The sequence below is a fragment of the Oncorhynchus clarkii genome, chromosome 11, assembly GCF_045791955.1.
Source record: "Oncorhynchus clarkii lewisi isolate Uvic-CL-2024 chromosome 11, UVic_Ocla_1.0, whole genome shotgun sequence".
In the NCBI taxonomy this organism is placed as follows: Eukaryota; Metazoa; Chordata; class Actinopteri; order Salmoniformes; family Salmonidae; genus Oncorhynchus; species Oncorhynchus clarkii.
In genome coordinates, this window is record NC_092157.1 from 27,792,690 (window position 1) to 27,809,482 (window position 16,793).

At 44.3% G+C, this 16,793-nt stretch overlaps 1 protein-coding gene across 3 annotated transcripts in view; it reads left to right on the forward strand.

Moving 5' to 3' along the window:
- Nucleotides 1-5,712, forward strand: part of LOC139420424 (zinc finger protein 438-like) — a 94,679-nt gene extending 88,967 nt beyond the window's left edge. For all 3 annotated transcript variants that reach the window (XM_071170535.1, XM_071170536.1, XM_071170537.1), the window contains one exon: nucleotides 1,742-5,712. In XM_071170535.1, the coding sequence (XP_071026636.1) occupies nucleotides 1,742-2,339 (598 nt within the window). In that variant the 3' untranslated portion in view covers nucleotides 2,340-5,712. The remainder of the gene's footprint in view (nucleotides 1-1,741) is intronic.
- The last annotated feature ends 11,081 nt before the right edge of the window (nucleotides 5,713-16,793 follow it).

The window sequence follows — 16,793 nt, forward strand, 5'->3', positions numbered from 1 at the left end:
CTGTAGGTATGTGGTTGCAAAGGGCATCAGTGTCTTAACAGCATGATTTGCCAGGGCAGGATACTCTGAGCGCAGCCCAATCCATAAATCTGGCTGTGGATTCTGATTAAAATTACATTTTCACAGAACCGCTTGTTGCAATTTCGATGAGACTCTCTTGTTCTGATATCGGTAAGTGGACTGGAGGCAGGGCATGAAAGGGATAACAAATCCAGTTATTTGTGTCATCCATTTCAGGAAAGTACCTGCGTAATTGTGCACCAAACTCACTCAGGTGCTTCGCTATATCACATTTGACATTGTCCGTAAGCTTCTTCATTTGCACACAAAAAATCATACAATGATGGAAAGACCTGTGTCTTATTAATCATAACCTCAGTTTTGTCCCGCATATTGAATATAGTTGCGGAGAGTCCCTGTAATCCTACATTCAGATCATTCAGACGAGAAAAAACATCACCCAAATCGGTCAGTCGTGTGAGAAACTCGTCATCATGCAAGCGGTCAGACAAGTGAAAATTATAGTCCGTAAAGAAACTTTAAGCTTGTCTCTCAATTAACAAAAACATGTCAATACTTTGCCTCTTGATAACCAGCGCACTTCTGTATGTTGTAAAAGCGTTACATGGTTGCTGCCTATATTGCATTGTGCAGAAAATACACGAGAGTTCAGGGGCCTTGCTTTAACAAAGTTAACCATTTTCACTGTCGTGTCCAAAATGTCTTTCAAGCTGTCAGTCATTCCTTTGGCAGCAAGAGCCTCTCGGTGGATGCTGCAGTGTACCCAAGTAGCGTCGGGAGCAACTACTTGCACGCGCGTTACCAATCCACTATCTCTCCCTGTCATGGTTTTTGCATGATCAGTACATATACCAACACATCTTGACCACTAAAGTCCTTATGATGTCACAAAGCTGTCCAGTACGTTCAAAAGATCCTCTCCTGTTGTCCTGGTTTCCAGAAGAGGATGTCTTCCTTAATTGACCCCCCCATGAACGTAACGGATATAAACCAGGAGCTGTGCCAGGCCCGCCACGTCTGTTGACTCATCCAACTGTAACGCATAGAATTTACTGACTTTTATGCGAAGCAGTAATTGTTTCAAAACATCTCCTGCCATGTCACTGATGCATCGTGAAAGTGTTGTTTGATGAAGGCATTATCTGTATAGTCCCACCCATTTCCGCGGCAGCAGGAAGAATTAAGTCCTCCACAATAGTATGGGGCTTGTCTGTCCTAGCCACTCGGTAGCTAGCCCCTTCTTATTAATGCTATCTGTTGTTTTTATACATGTCTTACTACTCAAAAGTTGTCTTAATTCTCGCTCCAAAGACTCCCATGGCTTATTTTTCAAACGGTCATGTTTTGTTTCTAAATGCCTGCGCAGGAGTGACAGTTTCATCGAGTTGTGAGATAGTACTTTTGCACATATAACACACTGGCTGAGGAAAGGCACTACTTCCAATATAAGTGAATCCCAAGCCTTTCTTTATTTTTAACCATTTATCATTATCGAGCCAACGGCTACTCGGGTGAGGAAAATAAACTCACCCAAATGTATAGCCCTGTTGGAAAATATAAATGGACTGTTTGAAAAGAGAAATACCCCAGTTTTGGAATACCTGTCTTAGAATATTGTTAGCTTCTCAGCACATCAAAATAGAACATTCTGGCCCTTCACTTTTCATAAAACACCAGTTCTTCCTCCCATCATATGTCTCCATGTTGTTCGTGTCTCCAGGGCCATGTCTTCAGACCTGGGGGACGAGCAGGGCCAGGAGGAGCGCGAGGACCCGGTGGAGCTCCAGATCAAGTGTAGCCGCTGTCAGGCCATCACCCCCACTTTCGCCGACATGAAGCTACACCTGCTCTATGTGCATGGGGAGGAGGTCCAGGTGCGCCTGCGGGACGGGGCTGGGGGGGTGGGAAGGTCACTGCGGGGGGGCCGGGAGGCAGAGGATGAGCTGGTGAAACACACAGCCCACTACTGGCACCAGCTCAATGAGAAGAGGAACCTAGTCCGGTGTGGGAGCTGTGATGAAGAGTTCTTCTCCTTCTCCAAGCTGAAGCGTCATATCCTCTCCCACCACCAGGGGGGACCGGAGGATGATGGAGAGGGGGAGCCGACCGGCCCCTCAGCCCGGGGAGGGAGAGGGGTCCTGAGGCAGGGATTGGTGTTTAACTGTGTGCTGTGCAGCCAGGTCCTGGACAGTAAAGAGGAGGTGATGGAGCACTGGAGAAGCCACCACCACTGTGAGGAGACCCAGGTACTCTGGGAGGCCCTCGGCTCCTACTCGGGGGAAAGGGAGATAGACTCGCCCGACCACAGCACATGTTAACATGGGACTGGACACGTTCTAGGTCGTCTCTGTTGCAGTCACGCTGCACATCTCAGAATATTGACTTTACTTATTCCTTCTAGCCTCTAAGGAAGCAAATTGCCAGAACAGTGCATTTAAAAGATTGATATATCATATCAACGTGGTTTCTGAGATGTTAAAAAAACACTTCTCCAGGCATTGTGAGATCTTATAATCGGGGCGGGCGGACTACAATAGATATAACTTCGAACGTACCCACTATTTGTGTCTGTCTGAGCCGATCATGCGCTGTGTGCTACTCTCAAACACACCCAGTTAGTCCCTATGCACACTATCCAGCCGACCCCAACCATGCAGTACATTTCCAGCAACAATGGTGGCTGGGTAACCACTAACCAGGCAAGTTCAGCTCACCTCAGTATGGTGAAAGGGTATTAGTCCATACAGAGGTCAGTTATTGCACAGTTTAGTTTGTTAGAGAATCCACTTGATACATTACAAATGATTATTTTGATATTTTGTGGACTGCACTGTGTTTTGTTTCGTGTCAGTGTTGATTTTGTGTTTATTTTTTTAAATGTTTTAATATTTTTGTTGTATAAAATGGAAAGGATTGGGTTGTTTTGTATTGAATATGTACAGTATATACAGTACCAGTAAAACGTTTAGACACACCTACTCATTCAAGGGTTTTTATTTATTTTGACTATTTTATACATTGTAGAATAATAGTGAAGACATCAAAACTATGAAATAACGCATGGAATAAAGTAGTAACCAAAAAAAGTGTTAAACAAATCAAAATATATTTTAGATTCTTTAAAGTAGCTATCCTTTGCCTTGATGACAGCATTGCACTCTTGGCATTCTCACAACCAGCTTCATGAGGAATGCCTTTCCAACCTTCTTGAAAGAGTTCCCACATATGCTGAGCACTTGTTGGCTGCTTTTCCTTCACTCTGCAGTCCAACTCATCCCAAACCATCTCAATTTGGTTGAAGTCGGGTGATTGTGGAGGCCAGGTCATCTGACGCAGCACTCCATCACTCTCCTTGGTAAAATAGCCCTTACACAGCCTGAAGGTCTGTTGGGTCATTGTCCTGTTGAAAAACAGATTATAGTCACACTAAGCCCAAACCAGATGGGATGGTGTATCGCTGTAATGGCCATGCTGGTTAAGTGTACTTTGAATTCTAAAGAAATCACAGACAGTGTCACCAGTAAGGCACCCCCACACCACCACCTCCATGCTTCACGGTGGGAACCACACATTCGGAGATCATCTGTTCACCTACTCTGCGTCTCACAAAGACATGGCGGTTGGAACCAACAATCTAAAATCTGGATTTATCAGATTTCCACCGGTCTAATGTCTATTGCTCTGTTTTTGTTGGCCCAAGCAAGTCTCTTCTTATTGGTGTCCTTTAGTAGTGGTTTCTTTGCAGCAATTCGACCATGAAGGCCTGATTTACGCAGTCTCTTCTGAACAGTTGATGTTGAGATGTGTCTGTTACTTGAACTCTGAACCATTTATTTGGGCTGTAATCCGAGGTGCAGTTAACTGTAATGACCTTATCCTCTGCAGCAGAGGTAACTCTGGGTCTTCCTTTCCTGTGGCGGTCCTCATGAGAGCCAATTTCATCATAGTGCTTGATGGTTTTGCGACTGCACTTGAAGAAACTTTCAAAGTTCTTGAAATTTTCAGAATTGTCTGGCCTTCATGTCTTGATGAACTGTCATTGCTCTTGGCTTATTTGAGGTGTTCTTGCCATAATATGGACTTGGTCTTTTACCAAATAGGGCAATCTGCTGTATACCACCCCTACCTTGTCACAACACAACTGATTGGCTCAAACGCATTAAGGAAAGAAAGATATTTCACTTGACTTCCTCCATGAAGCTGGTTGAGAGAATGCCAAGAGTGTGCAAAGCTGCCAAAAGCAAAGGGTGGCTACTTTGAAGAATCTCAAATAAAACATATTTTGATTAGTTTAACACTTTTTTTGGTTACTACATGATTCCATGTGTTATTTAATAGTGTTGATGTCTTCACTATTATTTCTACAATGTAGAAAATAGTCTAAATAAAGAAAAACCCTTGAATGAGTAGATGTGTTCACACTTGACTGTGTGTGTGTGTGTGTGTGTGTGTGTATCTGTTTGTTAAAACTATGTAAATTAACATAATACTGGTAGAAACACAGGCATATTGTACCTAAAATCTATTGGCCTTGAAAACAGTCATCCCATCTATGGTAAATGATTGACTAAAGTCTAGGTTGTGGCTTTAGGGACAAAACTTTCCAATTCAACTGTGTGTTACAGTAGCAGGATCCTCTCTAGCTATTTTGACCTAAAGAGGATAACCTTCTCAGTACACCAACACCTGACAGAAACGTCTGAGGCCTTCTGAAAAATTCTAGTCTCGAGATCTACCCATACATCTGGCTCATAACCAACATCGACATTTAAACAGATTATATATTATTATATACACTGAGTGTACAAACATTAAGGACGCCTTCTTAACATTGAGCCCTCAGAACAGCCTTGATTCGTCGGGGCATGGACTCTACAAGATGTCAAAAGCGTTCCACAGGGATGCTGGCTCATGTTGACTCCAATGCTTCCCAAAGTTGTCAAGTTGGCTGGATGTCCTTTGGGTGGTGGACCATTCTTGATACACACGGGAAACTGTTGAGCGTGGAAAAACCCAGAGGCATTGCAGTTCTTCACACGCTCAAACCGGTGCGCCTGGCACCTGCTATCATACCCCGTTTAAAGGTACTTAAATATTTTGTCTTGCTCATTCACCCTCTTAATGGCACACAACACACAATCCATGTCTCACTTGTCTCGAGGCTTGAAGTGGATTTAACATCCATAAGGGATCATAGCTTTCATCCGGATTCACCTGGTGAGTCTTATCTATATTTCTGCTTGTGTACTCTGTGGTAATGGAAAGGGTGAATGATTGATAACCACTGACAAAACTAGATCTATTTGTTACTATTATATTATGAAGAAGTTATGAAAGCATTGAACAAATGCTGCTAGCTTTTATTCAGTTTAAACCTGTGGAATTGGGGCACCTGAGGTCTGATGTTATAGAGACTGAAGTAATGCATGTTTTATGCCTATTTGTGATTGGAACCCCAGCAGAAAAGGCTGTTTTCTCTTCTGTTTGCTTCTTACAAATGGGGAATGTTCAGTGTTGTTTCCTGGTTGGGATAGTGAATTGTAAAGGGGTCGTAGATGTGGTTTAAACATTTGTCAGACTGTGTAACCTTTTCATACAACAACAAAAAAATCACAGGGTAAAGTTAAGTGAATGTACCTTGAATGTTTCAAAACCCTACCAAATTCTCTCTCTATATATATATATATATATATATATATATATATATATATATATACATATATATTAAATATAGATTAGATTATATATAGCCATGTATAAATACAGTATATTGAGAATATATATTTGCATAGAATATATAGTGAATATTCTGCTTTGTTCCAATGGAGGAAACAAACTAGATGGGATTTTGTCATCATCAAACCGGCAACTTAAGCTGAGTATAGCTCTCCTTGCTTGTCTGACACAAACCAGGGTGCGTTCCAAATGACACTGTATTCCCTATATACTGAAGTGCACTACTTTTAATCATGGCCCCTAGTGCTCTCTTCAAAATAATGTAGGGAATGGGGTGCCACTTGGGACACATGTCAGGAAGAAGAAACAATGAGAAAGAACTCGCCTCCCTTAGTGAGGCTAGACTTGCAGCACATACAAATCAATGGTGTGAAAAGTAATCACATAGCTAATATGTCTTTCACAAAATGGTGACTGTTGACTGGCTGAAAGTGTTTGATTGTGGCTGTTTGTGAACCTAAAAACCTTACCTTTCCCGGAATAAAACAAACCTATGCTCGATTGAATATGACAAGGACTGTGTGACTTATCTAACAAGATAACAAATAAATGCATATTTATTTCCAGTGACAGTATGTTTTCCCTGCTCAGGTAACTGTAAAACCAACCCTGTTGTACGTAACAATGAAGTTGGAGGATGAATCCATGCTCATGTTGTTCCCTATTTATTTTCCTTCATACGTCTCGTTGTGTCCCTATTCTCCACACACACCGCACTGGCGCTCCATTCTAGCAGATAACCCCATCATAGACCGGGAGAAGGTGTGTGCGTGCGTGTCCGTCAAAAGATGCTTGGAATGGGATTAATTGAGCGACTGCCGTGAGGGGTCTAGTGGTGGGAGGAGTGTTTGTGTCTGGACCACGTTAAGTGGAGTTGCCAGGGGGTTATATCAAGTGCCTACATATGCCTTACCTCAATACCTTCACGGTGAAGTACCCTCCCCCTCCCATCTGTCTGACAGAGGGCATCTTCCTACCGTAACTTCCAATCTCCCCATGATTGAATGAGTGTGTGTCGGGGAGGGGAATATGTTGGAATGGTTGTATTATTAATCTGAGAAAGGTATGGTCCCACAAACATGTAACCTTGGTAATCTCTTTGAATTTATCTTGCCCACTTCCCACACAGACAGACACAATCATCTAACGACTAAGAATAACATGGCTTCTTGCAACATCAAACCATCACCTATTGGAGCCATTTTCCAGGAGGCTTCCAATTGAGGTTTAGCAGAGATGTGTGCATGAATGAGATGTCAATCAACATAATCACATACCTCATGACGGATTCATATTTAATGGATCGGAATGATAATTCAACCGTGGAGTTTATCTCCTCTGCTTTGCCTCTCCCTCTCTCTTTTACTCTCTGTACCGCTCCCCCTCTCCTGTTCTGTCATACGGCCTTTCTCCGCTAGGATGCCGAACCAGGTGAAACTTCTGGAAATTCCTGGTTCCTGTTGTGTTTCCATTGCAATAGATCGCTTAGTTCTTGAAATCATAAATTGACTTACTCCAGAGCTGGTTCCGCTTCCTCGTGGTTCTTCCGATGAAGAAAAGGTCATTACTCGCTCTCTAAACTCAAGCATGATACCCTCCTGTAGTGCTTTCATCACTGCCTTGTGGAATGCGGGCCCTCTGCTCTAATTGTGCTGGGGGAACATGACCTCAGGTTAAAGGGTCAGAGGTGAACTCTGGTGTGATTTCAGGTGCTCGCGGAGAAACTTGACAACATTAATTACACCGAGAGTGCAATGTCTGTCACATACGCAATACAACACATCCACGTTCACATCAAGTGCAACCCATGTTTTAAACAGCATTGCAGCTTTACTGTGTAACACCTCAGTCAGTGTTACGACTTAAAATGCTATCATACCCCAATCTACATACTGTCGTCATGGTGAGAGGAGCAGATAAAAAGGAAAGCTCTATAACGCTGTGTGATGCATATTTCTCTTTAATCAGAGTGAACATGTACCACAGCCGTCACTCTGACAACCTCCTGCCTCCCACCTCTACAGGAGAGCAGCCTCTCCACAGGGGAGAGATCAAAGATTCAACCCCCCCCCCCCCCCCCCCCCCCCCACTTCTAACAGGATCAGTCAGATAGATAGAGGTACCACACACACCACTAGAGGTATCGGGGGACTTGCCTGTTCCTGCTACATCACCTCAACATCTGTAGGCACCTCTATCAGAAAAGAGAACATGGACTCAAAGGTGTTCAGAAATACATTTTGCTAACTGTGGTGCCCCATTTTTATGGCTCTCAAATGTAGGACCAACGGGTAAGGAGTTGGTCTCAATCCCTAGTAGTAAGCTTGGTTGAAAAGTGAGACTGACGTGACTGGGAGGAGCCAGTAGAGTAGTAATGTGAACCCTTAAACACCACCCAGGGGGTCCTGGGCTGGCTTATCGAAGCTGACCTCACCAGGGGAGCACAGGGACAGATTTATGGGCTAGTAAAATGTGACCTGTACTGACCACAGATGTCCTGGCCAACAAGGTAGGGGGGTGAAACCTGATGAAAACACCCAACCCTTGGACTGGACAGGCCTTCTGTCAAGTTTTCCTTTCATGCTCTCTCGCAAGATCTTGATATATACTGAACAGAAAATATAAAAGCAACATGCAACAATTTCAATGATTTGAATGAGTTAAAGTTCATACAGGAAAATCGGTCAATTTGAACACAATTAGGCCCTAATCTATGGCTTTCACAAGACTGGGCAGGGGCGCAGCCATGGGTGGGACTGGGAGGGCAAAAGCCCACCCACTTGAGAGCCAGGCCCAGCCAATCAGAATGAGTTTTTCCCTTTTTCTTGGAAAAGGAGAAATGATCACTAACAGGGATGTAAACAAATTTGTGACCAACATTTCTGAGAATTAAGCTTTTTGTTCATGTGGAAACTTTTTGGGATCTTTTACTTCAGCTCATGAAACATGGGGCCAACACTTTACATGTTGCGTTTATATTTTTGTTCAGTATATTTACTAGATTATGAGCCTCATATTTGTCTCGAAACTTAACATCTGTGACACACCAATGTGCACAAGCACAAGTTGGATCAAACAGTCTGTCATAATCAAAGCAGGTCTTTGGTTTCTCTGAAAGATTTTTCACAACTGGACGTATGGTGGCTTTGTAAAACTGCTCCAGTGTTTCACAGAGATCACACACACTTATGGAGCCCACGAAAGGGTCTAATTTTCCTTCTAGTCTGCTCTGCTCCCTCTTGGTCTTCTCATGTTTCAAAGCTGTTGGGCTCTCTGCTCTCCACACCCTCCCATATCATCCAGCTAATGAGCAGCAAGAGAGACCGGCGTAAATAATAGATGACGGACGGGGGACTGGAGAGAAAGATGGAGAGATGAGAGAGAGAAATGGAAAGGCTTGATGGAGAGAGAGAGAATGAGAGAGAGTTGGAGAGAGAAATGGAAAGGCTGGATGTAGAGAGAGAGAAAAGGAAAGGCTGAACAGAGAGGTTGAGAGAGAGAAATGGAAAGGCTGGATGTAGAGAGAGAAAGGGAAAGGCTGAACAGAGGGAGAGAGAGAGAGAGAAATGGAAAGGCTGGATGTAGAGAGAGAAAGGGAAAGGCTGAACAGAGAGGGAGAGAGAGAGAGAGAAATGGAAAGGCTGGATGTAGAGAGAGAGAAAGGGAAAGGCTGAACAGAGAGAGAGAGAGAAATGGAAAGGGTGGATGTAGAGAGAGAGAAAGGGAAAGGCTGAACAGAGAGAGAGAGAGAGAAATGGAAAGGGTGGATGAGAGAGAGAGAGAGGGATGGAGAGAGAGAGGCTGGTGAAAAAGAGATGAAGATAGAGAGGGACGGAGAGAGAGAAATCCTTCTACCCAGTGTCTAAATGAAGCTCAGTTAGATAAAGAGCGAGAGATGGACACTGGCAGTACAGGTAGACTACGGGCCAGTAGCTACAAGAGAATATCGTATTAGCACAGAGCTTTGGCCTGATAATGTATGTGTCTCAGTTAAGAGCAGTTACGGGAGACCGGAGAGACGGAAGCTGCAGGCTACTGTGTACTCAAATAAATGATACATTGATATTAACTCAAGAACCAAAGCAGAGCAGAAAAATCTTGATCATGACAGAATGGCGATGTGCTAGGTGGGCCAAAAATACATCATGTCTGATTCCAGCATGAACCAGGACTCAAATGCTGGTACCGTGCATACAGATAACTCAAAGTTATGTTAAAGTGAAATGAAACTATTACCCATGTGATACAAAATACTAATGACACTGTCCTGTATGTGGAACATTATATTCCCCTATGGATGGGTTAGATGTAACCAGTGAACAGTACTGTATGTTTCTTAGTGGGACTTCAACCATCTGCTCAGGGTCCTCAGAGTGAGACACATAACTCAATATCCCTGAGCCCTGATCTATAGGTCACTCACTTAACAAAGGGTGACACAAGGAGCTACACAGGGCTGCTATGGCTGTGTCTCAAGTCATGACAGCCCTGAAGGGTTCTGTTCTGTCCAGCCCCATCCCTCCCTCTCTAGCTACCCATCTCTTTTCTCAGGCCAGATAAACAGCTATTTGCAGCTATTTCAACCCCTCTGCCACCAATGCGTCCGGATGTAAAGAAAGCAGAGGAGACGTGGAGAATGTTTCCCTAGTCAGAGCGATGCGATGCTCCGCTCCAGGGAATCTACAGAGATAACAGGATTCTAATGTCTCTCTGCCTTTGGGGAATTATGTCTGCCTGAGTGGTAACCTACATTTACTGAGCAATCTTACAAATAAGGTTAATGAAACAGCCCTGCAGGATGGATGGATGGACGGATGGATGGACACACACACACACACACACACACACACACAAAGGGCCCTGTCTGCTGTGGCGCAAAACTAGCAAGGTTAGTGTGTAGCCAGGCATTGCTGCATCTCAATAGGTAATGTATTTATTAAGGTAGCTACTTTGTGGTTGCAGGCATGGCCCTCTGCCCAGCCTTATGTAAAGCATCGGTGTGTGAGTGTGTGCTCGTACGTGTGCTTGGGTGTGTGTGTGTGTATGTGTCTTTGATGGAGGAGCAGGGTAAACTCCGACTCACGCCCATCTCCCCCCTCATCCCTCAAAACCCCCACCTGCAATTACACAGACAAGCTGGGACATTCCCCTGGCTGATTTGATAGGTTAATTAGTTCCTGCATATAGTAGGACATGTGACGGTGTCATTGAATAACGATGATGATGGCAGGGATAAAAGAGGTGTTGAAGGAGGGGGAGGTGGCATTCAGGATCATCCATTTACACTCTCGTCGTTTCAATCTGTCATAATCCACTTGAATTCATTTCACTAAGACAAGTGTGTGTGTTAGACAAGATAATATAACCAGGTAGCTAGATATTAACCAATCAAACGCCACTTCACAAGTATGACTGTTCTTTTGTGCACTAGAGTGCACTACTGTGTGTGTTCATGCATGTATGACTAATAAGTAATCCTCCACACCTCCACCTCCACCCACCCCCCCAACCTAGCCCCATTCATCCCCAACGCGGGTGAGCTCTAACTGGGCTTCATGCACCGTCCATCCGACCAGAGTAGTCAGAATCAATTTTTCTCTGCAGCATTTAGATGAGTCACATTTTTTTCAGGCTCAGAGAGCCCTCTCTCTCCCTCCTTCCCTCCCCCTCTTCCTCACTCCCTCAATCCACACTCCCCTGACTGCACCCCCCCCCCCCAACACCCCTGGGGGCTTCCGTGCTCCTCCTGTCAGTGCCCAGGAATAATTCCCCTCCTTTTCACTGCTTTCGGGAGAGGGACGCAGAGAGGTGATGAATCTACAGTGATGTAGAGAAAATGAAATTGACGAGAAGGAGGGAGGGAGGGAGGAGAGGAAAGCTGAGGCTCGCTGCTGCTCATTTGCTCAGCACAGCAGAAACGTGCACAGCCCTTGAGGGAGGGACAGAGAGAGGGAGGGAGAGACAGTGAAAGAGGGTAGTCACTTTGGGCCCCTGGACAGACGATCCGGAAGGGGTTCTGTTGGATATATTCTCTCTCCTTCCAAACGGCACCCAATTCACAACCCCTTATGTGGACATACAGTGCCTTCGGGAAGTCTTCAAACCCCCTTTTTCCACATTTTGTTAGGTTACAGCCTTATAAAAACTATTAAACTGTTGTTTTTTTCCCTCTCATCAATCTATGCACAATAACCCATAACGACAAAGCAAAAACAGGTTTTTAAAATGTTTGCTAATTTATTTTAAAACTATCTCATTTACATAAGTATGGCACTCCAAGCTTGGCACACCTGTATTTGGGGAGTTTCTCCCATTCTTCTCTGCAGATCCTCTCAAGCTCTGTCAGGTTGGATGGGGAGCGCGGCTGCACAGTTATTTTCATGTCTCTCCAGAGATGTTCGATCAGGTTCAAGTCCGGGCTCTGGCTGGTCCACTCAAGGACATTCAGAGACTTGTCCTGAATCCACTCCTGTGCTGGCTTGGCTGTGTGCTCAGGGTCATTGTCCTGTTGGAAGGTGAACCGTCGCACCAGTACGAGGTCCTGAGCGGTCTGTAGCAGGTTTTCATCAAGGATCTTTCTGAACTTTGCTCAGTTCGTCTTCTCCTTGATCCTGACTAGTCTTCCAGTCTCTGCCGCTGAAAAACATCCCAACAACATGATGATGCCACCACCATGCTTCACCTCTGGACGTGATGCTTGGCATTCAGCCCAAAGAGTTCAATCTTGGTTTCATCAGACCTGAGAATCTTGTTTCTCATGGTCGGAGAGTCTTTAGGTGCCTTTTGGCAAACTCCAAGTAGGCTGTCATGTGCCTTTTACTGAGGAGTGGCTTCCGTCTGGCCACTCTACCATAAAGTGCTGATTGGTGGAGTGCTGCAGAGATGGTTGTCCTTCTGGAAGGTTCTCCCATATCCACAGCAAAACTCTAGAGCTCTGTCAGAGTGACCATCAGGTTCTTGGTCACCTTCCTGACCAAGGCCCTTCTCCCCCGATTGCTCAGTTTGGCCGGGCGGCAAGCTATAGGAAGAGTCTTGGTGGTTACAAACTTCTTACATTTAAGAATGATGGAGGCCACTGTGTTCTTAGGGACCTTCAATGGTGCACAAATTTTTTGGTACCCTTCCCCAGATCTGTCCCTCGACACAATCCTGTCTCGGAGCTCTACGGACAATTCCTTCGACCTCATGGCTTGGTTTTTGCTCTCTCATGCACTGCCAACTGTGGGACCTTGTATAGACAGGTGTGTGCCTTTCCAAATCATGTCCAATCAATTGAATTTACCACAAGTGGACTCCAATCAAGTTGTAGAAACATCTCAAGGATGATCAATGGAAACAGGATGCACCTGAGCTAAATTTTGTGTCTCAGCAAAGGCTCTGAATAGTTGTAAAGGTAAATAAACTATATCTGTTTTTTTATTTAAAATAAATTTGCAAACATTTCTAAAAACCCGTTTTCACTTTGTAATTATGGGGTATTGTGTGTAGGTTGCTGAGGATTTTTATTTATTTAATCAATTTTAGAATAAGGCTGCAACCTAACAAAATGTGGAAAAAGTCAAGGGGTCTGAATACTTTCCAAAGGCACTGTAGCAGTCACTCTCCAGTAATAATCCCCTCAACAGACAGTACCTTCCCCGTGTGGTGGCACGGATCCAAAACACCTCTATCTCCATCCTGCCTGCCTGGGTCCTACTGAATAGAAGATAATAGAACAGTCACCTACTACAGAGTGCTCATTCTTACACAGGCCTGACATGCAACACTTTTTCTGTCCATCAACATAATCAATACCATGTTATGCTGCAGAGTAGAGAGCAAGAGTGAGAGAGAGTGAGAGAATGAGACAGAGAGGGGAAGAGACCGAGAGAGAAAGGTAGAGGAGAGAGAGAGAGAGAGAGAGTGAGGAACTGCTGTTTAGAGCGCTCCTCATATTAAATGGCTGACTGGTTTTAACTGCTCTCTACCACGCCTCACTATAGCACGCCATTTATACACTCTGGGGGATGTTACACCATCTCACCAACCATGTGCCGAAGGAGAACGGGCGAGCGAGGGCCTCTAAAGCACATTGGAAGCTATAAACCTGGAGTGCTAGCTACCTGTTCGGATTAAATGAATACACACCAACAGTACATAAAACAGGAAGATGAAACAATAAGGCAGTCTGAGTATAATTGGTATCGATGCTGTTTAAATCTACAGACTGGGATCTGGGAATTTGTTCAATAGGCATTTCAATTATAGTGGTGCTTTGTTGCTGAATCCCAGACTGTGGCTTTAATAAGTATCTCCTCCTCCCAGTAAACACCTGTTAGCAGCTTTATGAAGCACAGCTAGTGAACCTCCCTAGAGAAACACACACACATACACAATAAGCTCCCAGGGGAAATCACACTAACATCTCAATGTTTCATTTGCCTGATAATCAGAGCCAAATGCTTCAATAATATAACACCGGAATCAAGCGTTGTTACGCAACACTGGGAGAGAGTCAGTCAGTCAGCCTGCCCACTCACTCACTTTACTGAGAGGTATTTCAAAAGCTTCTGCTGTGATTGTGAAACGTTAATTGGTACATTTGCCAAAATGGTTTTTGATCTCTGAAAGGGGTGAGATTGACTGTGAGGCTACCTCTCCTCATTTGACCTCCTCTAATATCCTTTGTGGTTACTGTGTTTTTAATATCCTGTGTTTAGTCAGTTGGTGTTGAGAAATCACTGAAACCACCATCAAAACTACCACCAACGCAGGCCGAAAAGCAACCAGGCAGCAACCTCAATGATTTAGTAATCAACTCACTGCCAATTCTGGCAGTGGTAGAGCGGCTGGCGGACAATAGCCAGTTATAGGGAAGGGTGAGGTTGGCATATTAGGACCGTAAATGTAGCTTCCTCTTTCCCAGAATAATAACCCAGTAATAATGAATCTCCTATGCTATGAAGCTTTACGACACTGTTATGAAGCTTCATAACACTGTTATGAAGGTGTTATAGAGATGGGTTCATGTAAAGCGTTACCGATCTTCTCTGGCTAATGTGCTTCAAGGCAGATCAGATGAAGTACTGTGTGAGAGACTTAATGGTGCCTGGATGGAAAAACTCTTCTTGCCATACCAATCCATCACCTCAACGCTAGGCCTCGCTGACGCCAATGTTTGTGTGTGCGTGCGTGTGTATGATTGTGTGACGCTAACGTCTCTTGCTACACTCTCTGCCTGATTCCTGGAGCTTGGCAAAACGTTCACTGCTTTGCAGGATCGAGCTCACAGGAAATTACCTATTGTTCTGAGATAATGTGAAAAATAAATGTTCTTGGAAGGAGGCACGCTGCCCACTGCCACCCCCCCGACCCTGACCTGAAAGTTCCTGAAAGTTCCATGACATCGCTGCGGGCAACAGGAGAAGCCAAGAACTAGGACCTGCCAAGTAGAGCCGGCCTGTCCGTCAGATCAGCAAAAGAGAGATGAAGCGAAGCATCGTGTTTCACTGCAGGCCAAAAGGGATGAATCCTCCAGGGAGCTGTGGGAAAAATGTTGAGTCTCCACCTTGGCGAAAGGAAAGCCCCTTCAGATTGCTGCAACGCACCCGAGGCAAACCAGTTTAAGCACCGCCTTCGCCCTGATACGTCCAAATAACCAGTGACGAAAACCCCAAAACGGGATCTACTACTACTCCTGATCTCATGCATCCCATTCAGTCCCGACAGATTCTTCGGTCTACATGCAGAATCTGCACACGAGCGATTATGGGAAACTAAGACTTACATTTTGGTCAAACAACAAGTGGAGAATGAAGTGAAGAAACTGTCAGATTGATTCCATTCATTATTCCCTCTGGATTTAAAAGCATTAGGATCAAACGTGAGTCTCTTTCTGATCTCATCCAACCGGTCAATCAACACTGAAGAGATAAGTGCTCCCATCCTCTGTATCAAAATGATGAAATGACACGAGATGTGTACCTGAGACATTGTTTCAGCTGCACTGGACTGATCTTGACTGAAACCCATTCTAACTGCAGGCACGTGTAACAAATTACACATTTCCCATATGGGATGAAATGAATGGTGTGTGTGTGTGTGTGTGTGTGTGTGTGTGTGTGTGTGTCTGTGTGTGACCGCACAGTCTTTTCCATGACAAGGCTAACTAGGTAGATAGTCAGAATGATGCTGAAAAGCTTACTTATCATTCCTTAACTGCAGAGGTATTGCTGTTGTGGTAACAGTCAGGGGATTGCTGAATCTAAAACGACACGTCACGGCACGAACATCCCTGGATTAGAAAGCAATGGAGTGAAATATGGAGCAACATTAGTGCCAAAAGAAATTCAATTACATTTAAATCGTGATTTATTTGGGCATTACTATAGAGTAGTCCCTATCATCAAACCCTGAGACATGTGCATCACTGTAATGTACATCCAAGTAAATAGCTTTGATGTACAGTATACAGTAACCTGTTTCTGACTTTGTTCCCTCCCATGTGGCACCCTATTCCCTATGTTGTGCACTACGTTTGACCACAGTCCCTGAAAATGCACTAAAACAAGCCCTCATTACATTTAACGGAGCCATTAACTTCTCAGCTCTCCTGTCTGTTTCTGTTCCCCAGCAGCGCCATGCAGAGTGAACAAACAGGTTATTACTGTCATCCACAAACTCTAAAAAATTATACCTTGCGAAAAAGGGGGTAATTGTGTGACTCTTTCCATTGATGTCTGGAGGGAGGAAGGATATTCTGAACCATTAATATATTCCATCAGAAAACCAAAGGCTTTATTCTGGGATTTAAACTCACTGGGTTTTATAGGAGTTTAAGCTCAGGCATATGCCATCCCTTAAGGTAGCATGTCACTTCTTTGTGCGCCTAAAGACGATGTGTTGTATTTGGTTACGTTGTAAGATAACCAGAGCCTCCGTAGGGAACGCGTCACATCACATTGAAACCAGAGCGAGAGCATTGTATAGTCGCCGTTATAGAAGGGGAATTCCTATAAAGGAGGTGACTTCAGGTAATGAAAGAGTTCATGTAAGTC